Here is a 15,659-nt window from a genome sequence, read left to right as displayed (position 1 = left end):
AGTAAAATAATAATTTTTCTAATTTTCTTCAAACATCAGACTATCTATACAATGAAAAGATCATTGCTCAATTTAATCTCCAGAAAGTAATCTCCACAGACAGTAGGAAAGTGCTTATTAATTTTTAATTTGCCAATTGAGCAATAAGCTTGTCTAGCAAGTCCTTTGCTAATTTAAAAACAGAAGTTAGAGGTATTTTATATAATCTTTTGAAATCATACTCTTAACCAGAATACGTTCCTTTGAAAGCAAAGCCTATTTGTTGTCTCTGTTATGCGTATTCCTGATGGATGGCAATAAAAAGATAGATTTGTAGGCACAACCATTCTTTGCAATTTGCTGATATATGGCTTTATTTGCTAATTTCTTAAGACTCTGATTTAGTTTGCTAATTTTAAGTGTCTGCCCTTTTTCAGGGAATGGAAAGGGGCTTTTAGAAGTAGCAATTCATAATACAGATTGTTTTAACACACTGCTGTAGTGATGGGACTTCCTGACAAAATTCTCTTTCATCACGGTTTTGTTAAGACACATTACCACTCTGCTGTTATAAAATACTGATTTCTCAGCAACTGCAGAGGATCAGATCCAATGAACAAGGCATATGCGTTCTAAAGTCAGTAAAAATATCTAGATATGGTGTACCTACAAAAGCAGTTTCATTTGAGACATACCCCGCTTCTTGCCATTCTGGCTCTATAGTAGCAGAGTCCTAATTCATTTTTTTGGTAGAATCATCAAGCTGTACATGCAACGCTGTCTTGCTGACATGTATTTTGGGTGCGTCCCATGATAAACATTTTCAAGACTGGTATTCAGTAAACCTATTCCATATGAATCATTTTCCTGTCAAAAGTAAGATCAGTCATCTGGAGTTAATAGAACCAGTGAGAATTCCATCAGTAAAAACATTCATTCTTGGGTGGCCACATGACAAGATCTTCATATTATATGCCGTCAACTCCAAGGGCTTGCTTTGGCAAACTGTTGTCTGGTGTGGAAATTTCAGCTATAGAATTTTCCACTTCTCATTTGACAGAATTATTGATGCATCCTTGGACAAGTTGATTTTTTTTTTCTTTCACATAGTTAAGCTTAAGTTTTTCCTGTAATGGCTTCTTGAAAGGGTGTTTCTTTTTTTTTTTTTTTCCTCTCAAATATTTTTACCTTCTTTCTATTACCATTAGTGCTGATGTTCCTATCAGTGTCTGAAACTTCTCTATCCTTGTAAAGACAAGTTTTTTAAGGAAAAGCCTGCAACTGCCTACTAGCAACTATAATTCAGTATTTACAAATTTCATTACATAAATGCTTTCTGGCGTAATTGTAGAGATAATCTTGCTTTTCAGATCAGGAGGTCATGTTGCTTATACTTCCTGAGCCAAAGTGGCATCCTCTGTTAAAGTTTTAGCTAGCAGCGGGACACATCTTGTCCTGTCTTCTCACAAGCTTCTGCCTGCACAATTGCTTCCGGTTATATAGGTGTTACATCTACAGTATATCCTGCTACCACTTCTGGCAACAGCAGAAATCCTATGTTGTTATTAGATCTCTTGGTACATCATCCTCACAAAACTTAATATTGTGTACAGGAGCTGTGGGGCTTCTCCCTTACATGTAATGTGCAGTTATCTGCTAACCTGATATAATCAAGTCTTTGCTCATTTAGTGGTAGACAAGAGCATCACACTGTGTGCCTGAATAACGTTCAGTATTCATTTGGAAAAGATCAGTTGACTTGCTAATGTAAAAATGATAAAAATATTCTTGGGGAATTATAATACCATTTGATTTGTATCCTGTCTGGGAGAGGCAGAGGTGACAGGAAAGACACCCGTTCATGTTTATGAAAGTAGCTTAGTCTCTACAAAATATGATTTCCTTTCTCAGAACCTTGGATGATGCAGTCAACTATGCCTTAGTGTCGTGTTTGACAATGTTTTGGGTCTCAATAGTGTTTTCTTAAGTTACTTTTCCATTAATGGATGAATCTGGTGAAATTGGTTCCTTTAAAATTTCTATCTTTCTTGAATTTTATCTTAGGAGAAATTATATCTTAGGAACTTATGGATATAAAAACATGTTAGGTAGTGGTGGATTCTGTTTTAGCCCTTTGTGATGTCTGTAGTTTCCTCAGAGCTAAATAATCTGCAAACAAAAAATCTGTACCAAAATCTACACCTTCTTCTCAGACCCCTAGTAGGCATAGCAAGTGGGGACGGTGGAATATTCCATGGTTAACATTCTGCCATGAAGAAACAATTTATTGCTCTTTCTTTTTGGGCTTAGCCAATTTTTGATCTGTACTGCTATTTGTCTATGCTTTGTCTGAAATTTTACAGAGCTAAAACGTTAGTGGTCATTTGATTCTTCGTCATGAAATATTTCATTGATACATTCCAAGGTCTCAGAAGCTCAACTCCCCCTTTTTTGGAAAGAGGTTGGTTAGAGCTGCCATGTCATGATCACCATGTTGTTTAGATATCCGTCTGTTATCAAACTCAGATAAGAGCTCAGCTTCTTTAGTTCTATCCTCTAGTGCCTTCTAAAAATTCATGTCTTTTTTTTTTTTTCCCAATATAATGTTTTTAGGAGTGTCGTGTTGCAATTTTGAGCAGGACAGTTCAGGAGGACCTTGACTGTCTTGTCCCATCCTGACTGGATCAAGCAGCTCCAGTTTGATTTCATAGCTGATCTTGCTTTGAGCAGGGGATTGGCCTGGGGTCATCTCGAGGTCTCTTCCAGCATGAATGAAGCTGTGGTTCTTGATTCTATGATCTTTAGGAAACGTATATATACATGTATATGTACAGATATGTATTTAAATTGTAGATTGATTCTGGATAGTGTTAGTTAGAGCTATACTACCTATCTATTCTATGCTACCTATGATCAGGGTTTTACTGCGTTTTCTAGTAGCTATTTATTGATCAATTACTTAAGTGCTTAGTAAACACTAAAGAATCTGTCAATACTAATGAACATCTCCTCTCTCCTTTAAGTGTAATATTTGTGTACTCTTTTTCTTACGTTACAGGTTAACGACACTTTAAAAAAAAACAGACCTGACTAATCGTGTGTCAGAATCTTAATAGTGTGAAAACTGAGAACAGCCATAGAAGTTGACTTGGCATGGTGCACAGTAGGAGTGGGACCAATGCCATCTTGAGAGGGATATCTGTGTCTAGGTTGATGTCAGTTTAACACAAGAGCATGTCTGTATGTTCACCTCTGCTCTGTTTCAAGTTATTGTCTGGGCATGAGCTGACTCCCTTCAACCTCCTCATGTCTTAGTTTATGTTCAAATGAATTATGGCTGTGTGGGTTGGATGAGGATCTCTTTTGTGGTTGTAGAGAGACAGGGACTTTGTGATTTGCGTATCTCAGTAGGCAGCTTGGATACAGTTTTTAAAAGATTTGGGTTTACTGGATGCTGACTTCCTCTAAGCCCTGAACTCAGTAAGAAAAGATCCGGTGTCTTGCTTCTATGTGAGCTAGTGCTAATAGGGCAAATGACTGCATCTTACTTCTTAGCTGACATCTGCTTGTCCCTTCACATTTTCTGTGAACATGGTGACCCTCAAATTACAATAAGAAAAACTGCATTCCTGTACATCATGGCATTTACTCGACATGATATAATCAGCTTCTTAAAGGGTTCGTATAGGTCTACAAGTTGCATAAGCATATATTCTCCTCTTAGGGAACATTTCTCAAACTTACGGGTATTGTGATTTAAGTTCTGTACATTTTTTGGAGGCTTTTGTTTATTTTAACAATATTTTAATATCAGTTTTGAAGACATGATAGAAAAATAAAGTATGTATAACACTGTGGATACAGCTGCATGGCTGTTGATTCAGAACTCTTGTTCAGAAAAGGTTTGTTCCTAACTTCCTTGTGTCTGGGGCAGTGGCTTTTAGAATCAGATTTCCTCCTTGGTACTTGCTTTGATCTGTTTAGGTAACTAATCTTATTTGATTAAACTGCATTTCTGTACTTTCAATTTTGCAATTTGGTGGCTGCTGAATTTCAGCTGTATGCAAACAAAGAATTTTGAAAGTTCTAGCAAATACATAAGAGCACTGCTTAGCAGCTGATGTGTGCAACTAATACTTGTGGTCCAACAAGACTTTTCTTTTTTTGTAGTTGTTTACTATGTAGTATAAATCTCTATTAAAAAGAGTGTTTTGTGGAACAACTATTACAGGAACCTTAAGCTGTGAATGAATTTTCTACTGCTTTGTTCTTTATAGTTTCTAAAGAACAAAGCTTATGGCATTTCTCATGGTAGAGGCTGCTCCACTGTATATTTCTGTCAAGTAGGTGTTGCTAATAAAAAAATGTATTATGCCTTTTGCAACATTTTTAGTCATGCTCTGATGTACTAGTATAAATAAATCCCTTTTATGCTTCAAATATTGCTATATTTTTGTTTGTTTGTTTGTTTTCTTCAGGCTAGCAGATTGGGTATTAGCCAGTATTTTTCACTAATTTCTTAGTGTCTGCGTATATATTTAAGTCAAAGAAAAAGTGAACTAATGCAGAGCATCCTCTAGCTCAAGTCAAATAGATTTAAGTTGTTTTCAAAACTTACTCATGATATATAATCTGACTTCTTAAATAAATAGAAATAGTAGCAATATAATCATCAGTATGCAGGGATGAGTGAGAGAGATGAAGTCTCAAATAAGGAATAAAATACTGTATTTGTACGAAGTAGCTTCACAACATAACTGAATCCTTTTTTTTTTTCCTATTTTTTTCCTCTCTTAGATGATGAAGCATGCCTGGGACAATTATAGGCAATATGGATGGGGACATAATGAGCTCAAACCAATTGCCAGGAAAGGACATTCCACCAACATATTTGGTAGGCTATATTTTCATTTTATATTTTTTTGTTCATGCTATTCTCTTTGAACGTCTATCCAAGTGTTATGGTAAATTATGTTTTAGTATAAATGAGGATCACAGAATTGTAAGTTACTTCAGTGGTGGTTTAGTGAGTAACTTCACTAAACTATATTTTTGGGGGTAACCTGTTCTTATTGTTGCAAAAGCAAAGTTGCACACTGTTGATTTGTGTATGTTTATATATACATGTATATATATAAGGTAGTGTGGTGATGACATTTGGGGTTACAATGAATGTACATTTGTCTTAAAAACAAAACTCTCACCTCTTCTTGTCTAAATTTTTATGTTTAATTCTTGGAGGATGATACAAGAAAGTATATGCAAGATGCTGAGAAGCTGCTTGTAACAAGATGAATTTTTAAGTAGCTTAAAAAAAAAGTATAGATAAGAGTGATGTTGTTACCTGATGTGTGACTTGTGGATCCTGATTATGTAGACCTGAATGAAAGAAAGAAAAGTTGAAAAATATAGAAATTTGAGGGTAGGGGAAAGGTTTGAAGAAATTGGAAGGATGAAGTGAGAATATTTGAGCAATAGAGTGTGAATGTGTTACAAATGGCATTTTGAACAGTATGAAACATGAAGCAGGTAAAGATCAAAAAAACTGAATAGTATGCGTTGCATATATGTGATCAGAATAGATAACCAGATGGACCTTTCTTCCTTAAAATCTCAGCAATCTGCAGCAGTACTGCTTTTTCTGGTATATATGCCTTAAGACAGAATAAGTGGAATTGTGATTGGAAAATTGCAAGTATTTTATTGGTGCTCATACCAGGAAAGAAATCTATTTTTTGTCTCCAATTTCGTAAGACTGACAGTATAAAAGAAGTAGTTGTGACTGTTGAGGACTGAGCCCTGGAGGCTCTCTAGGTTCATTCTCTGGTGTAACAAAACACATAACATTGGAGTTAGTGATTAAGGTTTGTATTGGGCTTACGTGGCAAGGTTTTGGTAGCGGGGGGCTGCAGGGGTGGCCTCTGTGAGAAGAGTCCAGAAGCTGCCTCATGTTAGATAAGGGTCAGTTCCAGCCGGCTCCAAAATTCACCCACCGCTGGCCAGAGCTGAGCCAATGAGTGACATTGAATGTGCCTCTATGACAGCAGATTCAAGAAAGGGAAAAAAAACTGCTGTGCAACAATAGCTGGGAGGGCGAGGAGTGAGCACCAGCCCTGCAGACCCCAAGGTCAGTGCAGAAGGAGGGCAGGAGGTGCTCCAGGTGCCGGAGCAGCAGTTCCCCTGCAGCCTGTGGAGAGGCCCCTGGTGGAGCAGGCTGTCCCCCTGCAGCCCATGGAGTACCACGGTGGAGCAGATCTCCACGCTGCAGCCCGTGGAGGAGCCCACAGTGGAGCAGGTGGATGTGGCCTGGAGGAGGCTGCGGCCCATGGAGAGCCCCCACAGGAACAGACTCTGGGTCAGAACTGCAGCATGTGGAGAGAAGCCCGTAGTGGAGCAGGGGGTCTGGTAGGAACTGCCACCTGTGGTATAGACCACTGTTGGAGCCTGTGGAAAGCCCATGCAAGATCATCTGGGGAAGAACGGCACCCCATGGTAGGGATCCCACACTGGAGCAGGGACACAGAGTGACCATGAAGGAGTGGCAGAGATGAGGTTTTAGGGTCTGACTGCAGCCCCCATTTACTGTTCCCCTGCGCTGCTCAGGCAGAGGAGGTACATGAGGGTGTGTGAGTTTGTGGGGGGGTGTTTTTAATTTGCTTTTAGTTTTTCACTGCTCTAGCTTCTTAGTAATGGGCAATAAACTGTATTACTCTCTCATATGCTGAAGTCTGTTTTGCCTGCGACAGTAATTGGTGAGTGATCTCCCTGTCCTTATCTCAACTCTTGAGCCCTTTTCCTTTGTATTTTCTCCCCCTTTTCCTTTGAGGAGAGGGAGTGAGAGACATGTGTGGTGGAGTTCCTCCAACCATCAGTGTGAAACCACCACAAGGTTAAGCCTGGACCAGTCCAGAATGCAAAACACCTAAGATGACTGACCAATGAAGTTCATGCATTTATTTTGAAATGCACAAAAGGGAGCTCTTCTAAGACTGTAGGGTGGTGTTTTTGTTTTTTTTTTATTTTATTTTATTTCTCTTGAGAGCTTCACACTGTGTTCATCTATTCTGTGGTATCTGAGAAAGGTACAAATTTTATCATTTAACCATTTTTTACAACAACAGAGAGTGTGATTATGCGGTGTATACCTTAAGTATTTTAGTATTTATTATGTTTGCTTTAAATCAAGATTTTTATTGGCTTTTATTATAATGTAATTGGCTAATGACATTGTGTGAGGTTGGTTCTCCTTATAATTGGTATTTACTTTATTTATCCTGCTTTAAACCTCATATTTGTTTCTTGTGGATGATAGAAATACAGACTAGGAAAACCTTCCAGAGGCAACTTATTCCAACCAATGAGTCAAATTACTTGTTTCAAAAGCTTTTTAATATTTAAATAGGATTTTTAGATTTTTTGGGGGTCTGTCCCTGCTATTATTCCCCATAATTTTATCTTGAAACCATTCTTATATCTTACCAAATTAATAAGCTATATTATAACATTATTTATATTCAAGCTGCTTTTTGTCAAATTTACATGTATGGTGAACTTCAACCCTAAAAAACATATACTGGAAGGTGAAGGGAGAACAAGGCACTCCGCTTTTTTCCCCTGCTCTCAGCAATGGAGTGCGATCTTCTAAAAAGAGAAAATTTCTGAAATACTTTTAAGCAAACAAACAAAAAACAACAACAAAAAACCCATGAACTTATAGTGCATGGAAGCCTTTTTAAATTCATAGGAGAGTAACTTCAGTTTGTATACCAGCCCTGCCATCAGCAAGGACTATTCACTTTTACTGCAAACAAATGGCTTGGAGTCTGGCATTGATTGCTTTTGTTCATGCACTGGAACGTGTTTTGTTACACTTCAGTATGGTGTGAAAGGTGCTATTTGTTTTACATCTTTATATTCCTTTATAAAGAAAATGATTGGGTCAGATGGAGCTGTCTGGGGGGGAAGGTGAACAATTTAGCATGCTCAGGAGAAAAATGCATCTGGAATGGATGGGGAGTTTGAAGAGTGAAATAGAAGAGTCTAAAAATTCAGTCAGCGTTGAGCATAGTGCAAGGAGGTAATGTGAGACTGCAGGGAAGAGCAGAGAGCAACATGCTTCTGCTGTGACAGACAAAGACATTTCTTAGGTTTTCAGAGTACTTTGCAGTATGCTTAGGCAATTTCTCATTGCTATTTGAAAATTGGCAATACTTAGAATTTCTATCAGAAAAAAATAATCTCTTTGGAGGCATCCCATGATGTAATTTGCTTTTTACCTAGTTGTCTGTCATCTCTAAATCATGGCCTCTCTGTATATTTCATCCAGCTGATGAAGTTATTATGAAAATTTTCAGTGTTCACTTGTATGATCGTGTAATCTTTGCTGTTGAATTAACGTGCAATTCTGTTGATTAATTTGGTATAAATGATCTTATTTCAGCATGTGAAATGAGTTTTTTTTCTTTATATGGCAAGCATTTTTAAAGTGTCTGATGCAATATTTTAGAATTATTTGGAATTACTGTTTTACTCTAGTTTTTTTCATTTCACCTCTGCTTGCTTCTTCTATATCTCCTAATGAGGATGGAGGACCTTCTACTTTATTCACATTTGGAATGCTTATTCCTTGTAGTTTTAACATTGTTGTCTGAAAGAAATTGTAGACTTCTCCCACATTCAGGTCTGTGATTCTCTTGTTCCTGCTAACTCTCCCAGCCAATTCTCTAAGTGCTGGTCCTTTTGAAATCCAGATGCTATTTTGTGCCATTTAATTTTTAGCCAAATCATGTTATGATTGCTCTGTTAAAGGCTATTTCAATGGAAAACTTTTCTGTAATATCCTCAGGATATATCAAATCTAAAATAGCACCAGATATTGTTGACTTGGTGGGTGGATGATGGAGAAGGGAACAAAAAATGGTTGCTCTTGTATCAAGGACTATCTAGGCTGTATTGTTACTGCTAGTACATTACCAATCTCTATCACCAATGACGACACCATTCCCAGTGGTATTTGCCTTTATAGAAGCATTACAGAACTCTTTTTGAAATCTGATTCTATTTTTAATAAAAAGCTCAGCAGAAGCTGCTTTTATTGTTAATCCCAAAGATTATTTGACCCAAACTATTTTGTGCCATTACTGGAGCCTGTTGTACTTCCATCTCAATTCATAGGATGTCTAAGCAAGGAGGTGGTACCCCTGGTTGACACAGCATCCTTTTGCATTGAATCTTGCAAATGAGGTAAATGTGATTCAATATAAAAGGTAAATAAGGCCTCAGTCTTCCCTGTTGGACTCCTTTTTCCCTCTGAGATAGTGTGTATTGATACCTATGCCAGGATGAACTTCAGTGTTCCCAGCATCACATGGTCTAGCAGGGTTCAGGATTGAGTGAGAGAAGGGGAGATGAGGTGGCCTTCACTGCTCTAATAAATCTTAATTCTAAGTCATTAAAAAAATAAATAAATAAGAGAAGGCGATAAACTTCAAAGCAATATTCTCAGTGGCTCACTAAAGCATGCCTGCAAGAATATTTGTGGGCTGCCCCAATTAGTAGTTTGACTCTTAAAACAAAGCCTCCTGAGGTTACATTAGGTGACCTGCAACTAGAATCTCTTGACAGTATTTCTGAGGTGTCTGACCCTTATGACTGTAAACTGTGAAGTAGAGTCTGCTAAAAGTGTTGCCTATCAAACTGTGTAGTCAGTCAGCCAAAATCTTGAATAGTGCCTTTTCAGCAGCGGAGTCAAAGCATTAGTAGTATGGTGCTGCTTTTGAAAAGTGTAACTGGCAATTGGTGGGCTTTTAAAGATATTTACGGGTAGATAACATGATATGAACCTTTGTAGGTTCTGTATTGGTGAAACAGATTATCTGCTTATTTGTGAAAGCTGCCTGCTTTTAAAAATCATAATTTGTCATTTATTTCTGCCCTAGCAGAGAGAAGGTATAACTTTTCAGTTAACTTTGATTTGCAGGTCTGCTGATGGTTTTTGCAGCTGACCTTAAAAAAAAAAAATAATAATTTTTGGCAGCTTAAGCTGCTGAAATAATTTGGCAGTCTCATGGTGTTATTGTAGAGGTGGGGTTGCATATTATCTGGGTCAAGTTCTCATTAGAACACAAAGGATGTTAAAAAAAAAAAAGACTGAAAGAGTGGTGGGAAATGATGCATGTAGATAATGAGCAAGTACGACAAACCCTAAGCTTACTTTGGAAGGTTTTCAGGGTTTAGCCAAAACTACATCAGTTGCTAGTATTTTCAGATTGTCTTGCTGTAGTGTAATCTTGTCTGGGTTCATTCTTAGGGATCACAATAACTTTTTAAAGGTGATTTGACCCTGCACTTGTTTGGTGACCCATAGGTGAACATTTTTTGGAATCACTGTTAAAATTACTCAGGCCAGATATGATTTAGGGATTTAAATTGTGTATTTGTGGCACCTTTTTGTTCAGTATCTCATGAAATAATTACTGTTGCACAAGCTTTTGTCCCTTTGTTAGGATTTAAATTGAGCTGTTTATACTAAAGGGTTTGTATCAGTCTTCAATCTTTATTAAAAAAAAAAAAAACAGTTTGAGAACCTGAGCAACTGAATGAGAATCTGAATGAACCCGAATGGGAAGGGAAGGGAAGGGAAGGGAAGGGAAGGGAAGGGAAGGGAAGGGAAGGGAAGGGAAGGGAAGGGAAGGGAAGGAAAAAGAGCATAATCTTTAGCAACTCAGAACAATGGCCTCAGCATAAATAGAAATCACTGTTTGTCATCTGACCTGATGCTTTTTGAAATGAGAGCTCTGAAATCAATTTGTGGGTTTGGAGTAATCTTATCTAAGAATAAAGTGAAGATGTGTGGTTTGTCATGTTATTATAAAGTATTTGATAAAGTAGTGATACAAACTCTTGCAAAATTATAATCATCTCCATACTACTAGAAGTGCATTTCTAAACTTTGCACTTGGACAATTTCTGTCTAGAGATGAGCTGTGTTATATGAAGATGATCTGATAATGTACACACACATAGATAGATACGTCTAAATATATTTTCAAGGGTGTCAGTAGATCTTTCCGTAGGGATAACTATGTGGAATTTTTAGTTAGTAGACACGTGCATACAGACAGGCCTGTTCCCATGCACAAACATTTGATAAAACTATTACCTCGTATTCTGCCATGCTAGAACTGTCCCATGCCTCTGTTGTGCTTTCATGCTTCTCCTGTTCTGTTATCTCACATGCTATGTAAATGGTCAATTTAATCTGCAGCATCTGCCAGCTGTGTTTTGGGATGTTGATTCTAGGAGGAAGAGAAAATTGTGTATGAATTTACATTGTGTTTGCGTTTGCATTGTTGCCTTTGTTTTACCTAGTAAAGCCTTAAGGCTGCAATGCAGTGCCATATCTCTCTCCTAACATGACCAAACACAATGTTCTCTCTTTTATAAGGGTTTTTTGTCTGGCATATTGAGTGACATATAATGTGCTGCTGGTTCATATGTTTGGAAAAAATTAAACTTTGATGCGTAATGTGGGTTAACAAGCAAGATACATCACTGCAAACAACTTGAGGATTCAGTAGGGACAGTTAGTAAGCTGAACTTATTTTTTTACTTTAACTTGCCAGTTGATTACTTGGTTTCTACCCACTTGTTGCATGCATCCTGTTGCCTGGCTCACTGCACAGCCCATCTCAGCCTTTTACTACCAGCACCAGTGATAAACCCATGAGACCCAGGAGAACATCGCTTGAGCCAGCTGCCTGCTACTAAAGAGAGTTTGCTGCTGCCTGCCTGGCAGAGCCCATGGCCAACTACTGCTGCAGCAGCGTGGGAAGCTCTCCTCTCGGATCTCTTTGTTGCTAAGCAATGGAGAACTGTCAGTGCATTTCTCTACGGTGCTGGAGAGCAGGAGTAGCAATACTCCCAAGACCCATGGAGAAAATGCATTTGTCAGACTGCAAAGACTTGGGGTGGTTGCAAGAATAAGCTGAGTCAAGCAAAGGAGTTTATTGTCCCAGTATTTCTGGCAAGTACAATATAGCTTAGGAGAGTAATGCTATTTCTATGTGCAATCTGTGATCTAGAAAATAAGAGGTGGAATACTTCTCGGTAGTGCTACAAGATTTTAAAGATTTTTTTTGTACTACTCTGGAAAAATATTCATTAGTTTATTAGACATTTTTGTCTTCTTCCATTGTATTGGTTATTGGGTTCCTTGAACTGCTCTGACACTATTGTCTGCTGTTGTCTGATTATTTGTCATTAACTTTTCAAGTTCACATAACTGAGCGTGAGGTTTTGGGGGGCCTTCCATTTTGCTGTATTTTTGGCTGTCAAATAACCAACAAATATAAAAAATAAGGGAGACAAAATACTTTTTGACTAGGAGGAAACTACATGATATACCCAAAGGCATGTATCACACAAAGGGATGGCCATTTGGGAATATGGTTAAAAACTGGTGGTGCCTTCTCATTGTAAAAATCGTAAGGTAGAGATAGACAGTAGAAACAACTTCTTCTCAATGTCCTTTTTCTGCGTATGTCTTCAGCCTCTGCTTCCATGTGGAGGATAAATAAAAGCAATGAAGAAATGACAGACATGTAGCAATGATCTCTGCAAAATCGATAGTGGATGGCTACATTGAGTCAGTGTTGAACATCACAAGCAGCACCGTGAATGTATATTTTTTTTGCTCAGTAACATGAGTTTTGGAAAGACAAAATTTTAAGAAAGTACATAATTGTCATGAATTACTGGCCTAATCTGGAATCAGAACAGTGTTCTGATAATGCGAGAAAAGTTTCCTCAGGTTGGATGAAAGGTCAAACATGATAATTACCCTTCCACCAAAAATTGAAAACAGTAGTGCTTAGGACAAAATGTAAGAACTTGAAAACCATGTGTTAACTGGCTGTTTCTCAGAGTACTGTCCGGGCTTACAGAATTTTGTGTGGTGTTACTGTTTCTGGACTCAGAGGCAACAAGTTTTACTTAATAACCTTTAGTTTATTTTTCCATTATTTTGTCTGATCTGTTTTTGAGTTTATACAAACTTAAGAGCACCCACAATGTGTCATTACAAGTGGTTCCACAGTTTGGTTCCGCATTTTGGACTTCTGAACTTTTTTTGGTTTTGAACTGTCTTCACACTGTATTAGGTGACAAACTTTGGTATTGAAGCAGAACCTGAAGAAAACATCCATAATTAATCAGTTCCTCACCTTTCATGAGTTTGTAGAACCGTACATAGCCTCAGTTGTGTGTCTGTCTTATATGGAGAGTATTGGTCTAAGCCATTTCTCATACAGGTGCTTTTACTCCCTATATGTTGCTGTCTCTTTTCTCTGTATGTTTTCAAATTTTCCCATAGAGAGGAAGATGAGCAACTTTTTGTTCTGATTGTTCACTGTTCCTTTTTTTAATTGTATTTTGCATTTTTCAGACAGTTTATGGAGTCTAGAATATCAATATAGGGTGGCTTCTTTGCAGTAGCATTCCTTTCAGTATCCTCATCCAGTGTGTACAGCATTTCCAAATTATAGAATCAGAGAATGGTTCAGGTTGGAAAGGACCTTAAAGATCATCAGTTCCACCTCCCCTGCCATGGGCAGGGATGCCACCCACTAGATCAAATGATTTATTAATATGTGGAATAGCATATATCCAAGCATTCATCTCTGTATGACCTCACTGCTGATTTCCCCTCATAGTAATTGTTAATTTGTACTTTCCTATCTTTTAAATCATTATCAATTTTTGAGAGAATAGTTTTCTCTTATCCTGTAACAGGTTTTTCTTAAGAGCCTTTGTTAACAGTTGTTCTCACATATCTTCCATATCTATTCTCTATCCATATGTTGGTTGAGTTCTTAGACTAACGTTGATGCTAACATATAACTTCCCTCTACAATGATTCTTGACTCTTCCCCAGTTCATCTAATTTAAATATCTGCTGATGCTGCTAATTGGGCAAGTAGTATTTTGTAAACATTACTTTGCTCCACTGCAATAGAGGTGGTGTTTTATTCCGAATATGGCTCTAATTTCTCTAAAACTTGCAAATGAGTGCAAGAAGGATGCAATTTGTCTGTTCATTCGCTCTTAATTGCTTACAGTGCTGGTGCCATAAAAACAGCTGTAGTTGGCTAAGAACATTTTTTGAACATTACTACTGTTTTGTCAAATTGTCATGTGTGCCTATGCATATGAGGATATTTCACCATAAGAAGCTGTTGTCTTCTGTTCTTCCTTTTAATACTACAGTATTCCCATGGAATGCTTCTCGCCCCGTGTGTATTAACTCATGTACTTCCTATTTAGATTCAGTCATCTCAATAGCTTTTTTTTTACATGTTTCTGAACTGATGGTGCTAAATGCTATGTTGTTATTCAGAAGATTGAAAACTCTGCCTTTAAAAAAACGATATAATTAAATGCAAATGCAAAGTGAGATTAGACAAGCACATCTTATTTCTGTAACTTGCTTTATAGAAGAGTGAGGTTCACATCTACATCAAATAGTAAGGAAGAAATTAAATCATTAGAATTCAAGGTTCAAGATCATATGGAGAATTTTTATGATCTCTAGTACCATCGTCTCCTGCTTTTGTCATATAAACCAGATGATTTGCTCTGAGGAACAAAAAAATATGTTTCCCATTGGGAATCTTTGGGCTTCCATTTGTTTTGATTTGATAATTATTTAGATTGCAGGTTTAAGTTTTAACCTGTTTCCTATCATTTGAAATTATGAACAGAGCATGCAATACGGAAAAGAAATTAAGGCTGTGTATTTTGGATGGTGTTTCAATATTAAGTAAACAGGCGTGACAACTAAATAAGGATTAGTATACTTGAACTTTAAATACGTGAGGACAGCAGAGTGAGCATGCATACAGGATTGGAGGCAGATGCAAGTATGCTTTGCTGTCATCTGAAGCCTGCTCTGAGGCAGCTGTAATTCAGAAGCTGCTCAACTATGTGAGTGCAGCATTGTGACTGTGCCTTATATACTTTGTCTTCAATCAGAGATTATTCATTCAAGGTTTGCACCATTCTGATGAAGTTACATGGCTATCCAACTGAAATTAGTTCTTCAGTTTAGAGAGATTTTATGAGGTGGTTTGGACCAAAGTGTGTAGAAGTGGCCCATATTTTTGTTTATCTGAAGATGGAAAAGTTTATGTGACATCATAACTTAGAGGAGTGGTTTTTGTGATGCTTTTTCTACTGCATAGCTGGTAAAGAAAGAAGTTTTGTTTACAATTATCTGTAAGAACTTGTATCTTTACCATCTTGAAAGGTCAGTACTTCACTTGCTTTGTACGTAAGGTACAGGAATGCAGGTCACACAACCATTCCTGAGTCCAGATAATACTGTGCTCTCTTATTTACTGTCAGATATTAGTCTTACCTTGTTTGCTGCTGGTTTTAACTGTCCGCTGCCTGCATTTAGATTCTGCAAACTTCTGAGCCATTGTTCACAGATACTCTTCCCTTTAGAATTTCATTTCCTGATTTCTCAAAATAAAGCTGCTCCAGATGTGTATTTTTATTTAGTTTTGTTTCATATGTGTAGCTCATTGCCATCACCTTCACTTCTTGTCTGTCATTCTGCCTCTTCTCTGACACACTTCCATCCTCTCATGTTCCTCCTTTGTACTCAGTTTAATGCCATC

General features: G+C 37.5%; 1 protein-coding gene across 1 annotated transcript in view; it reads left to right on the top strand.

Moving 5' to 3' along the window:
• MAN1A2 (mannosidase alpha class 1A member 2) overlaps positions 1 to 15,659 on the top strand; it is a 110,684-nt gene that overhangs the window by 14,747 nt on the left and 80,278 nt on the right. The window contains exon 2 of the mRNA XM_040572601.1: positions 4,777 to 4,873. Coding sequence (XP_040428535.1) covers positions 4,777 to 4,873 — 97 coding nt within the window. The remainder of the gene's footprint in view (positions 1 to 4,776; positions 4,874 to 15,659) is intronic.

This window comes from Cygnus olor, chromosome 1 (assembly GCF_009769625.2).
Source record: "Cygnus olor isolate bCygOlo1 chromosome 1, bCygOlo1.pri.v2, whole genome shotgun sequence".
In the NCBI taxonomy this organism is placed as follows: Eukaryota; Metazoa; Chordata; class Aves; order Anseriformes; family Anatidae; genus Cygnus; species Cygnus olor.
The sequence above is the reverse complement of the archived record's forward strand: the minus strand, read 5'-3'. Positions and strand labels throughout refer to the sequence as shown.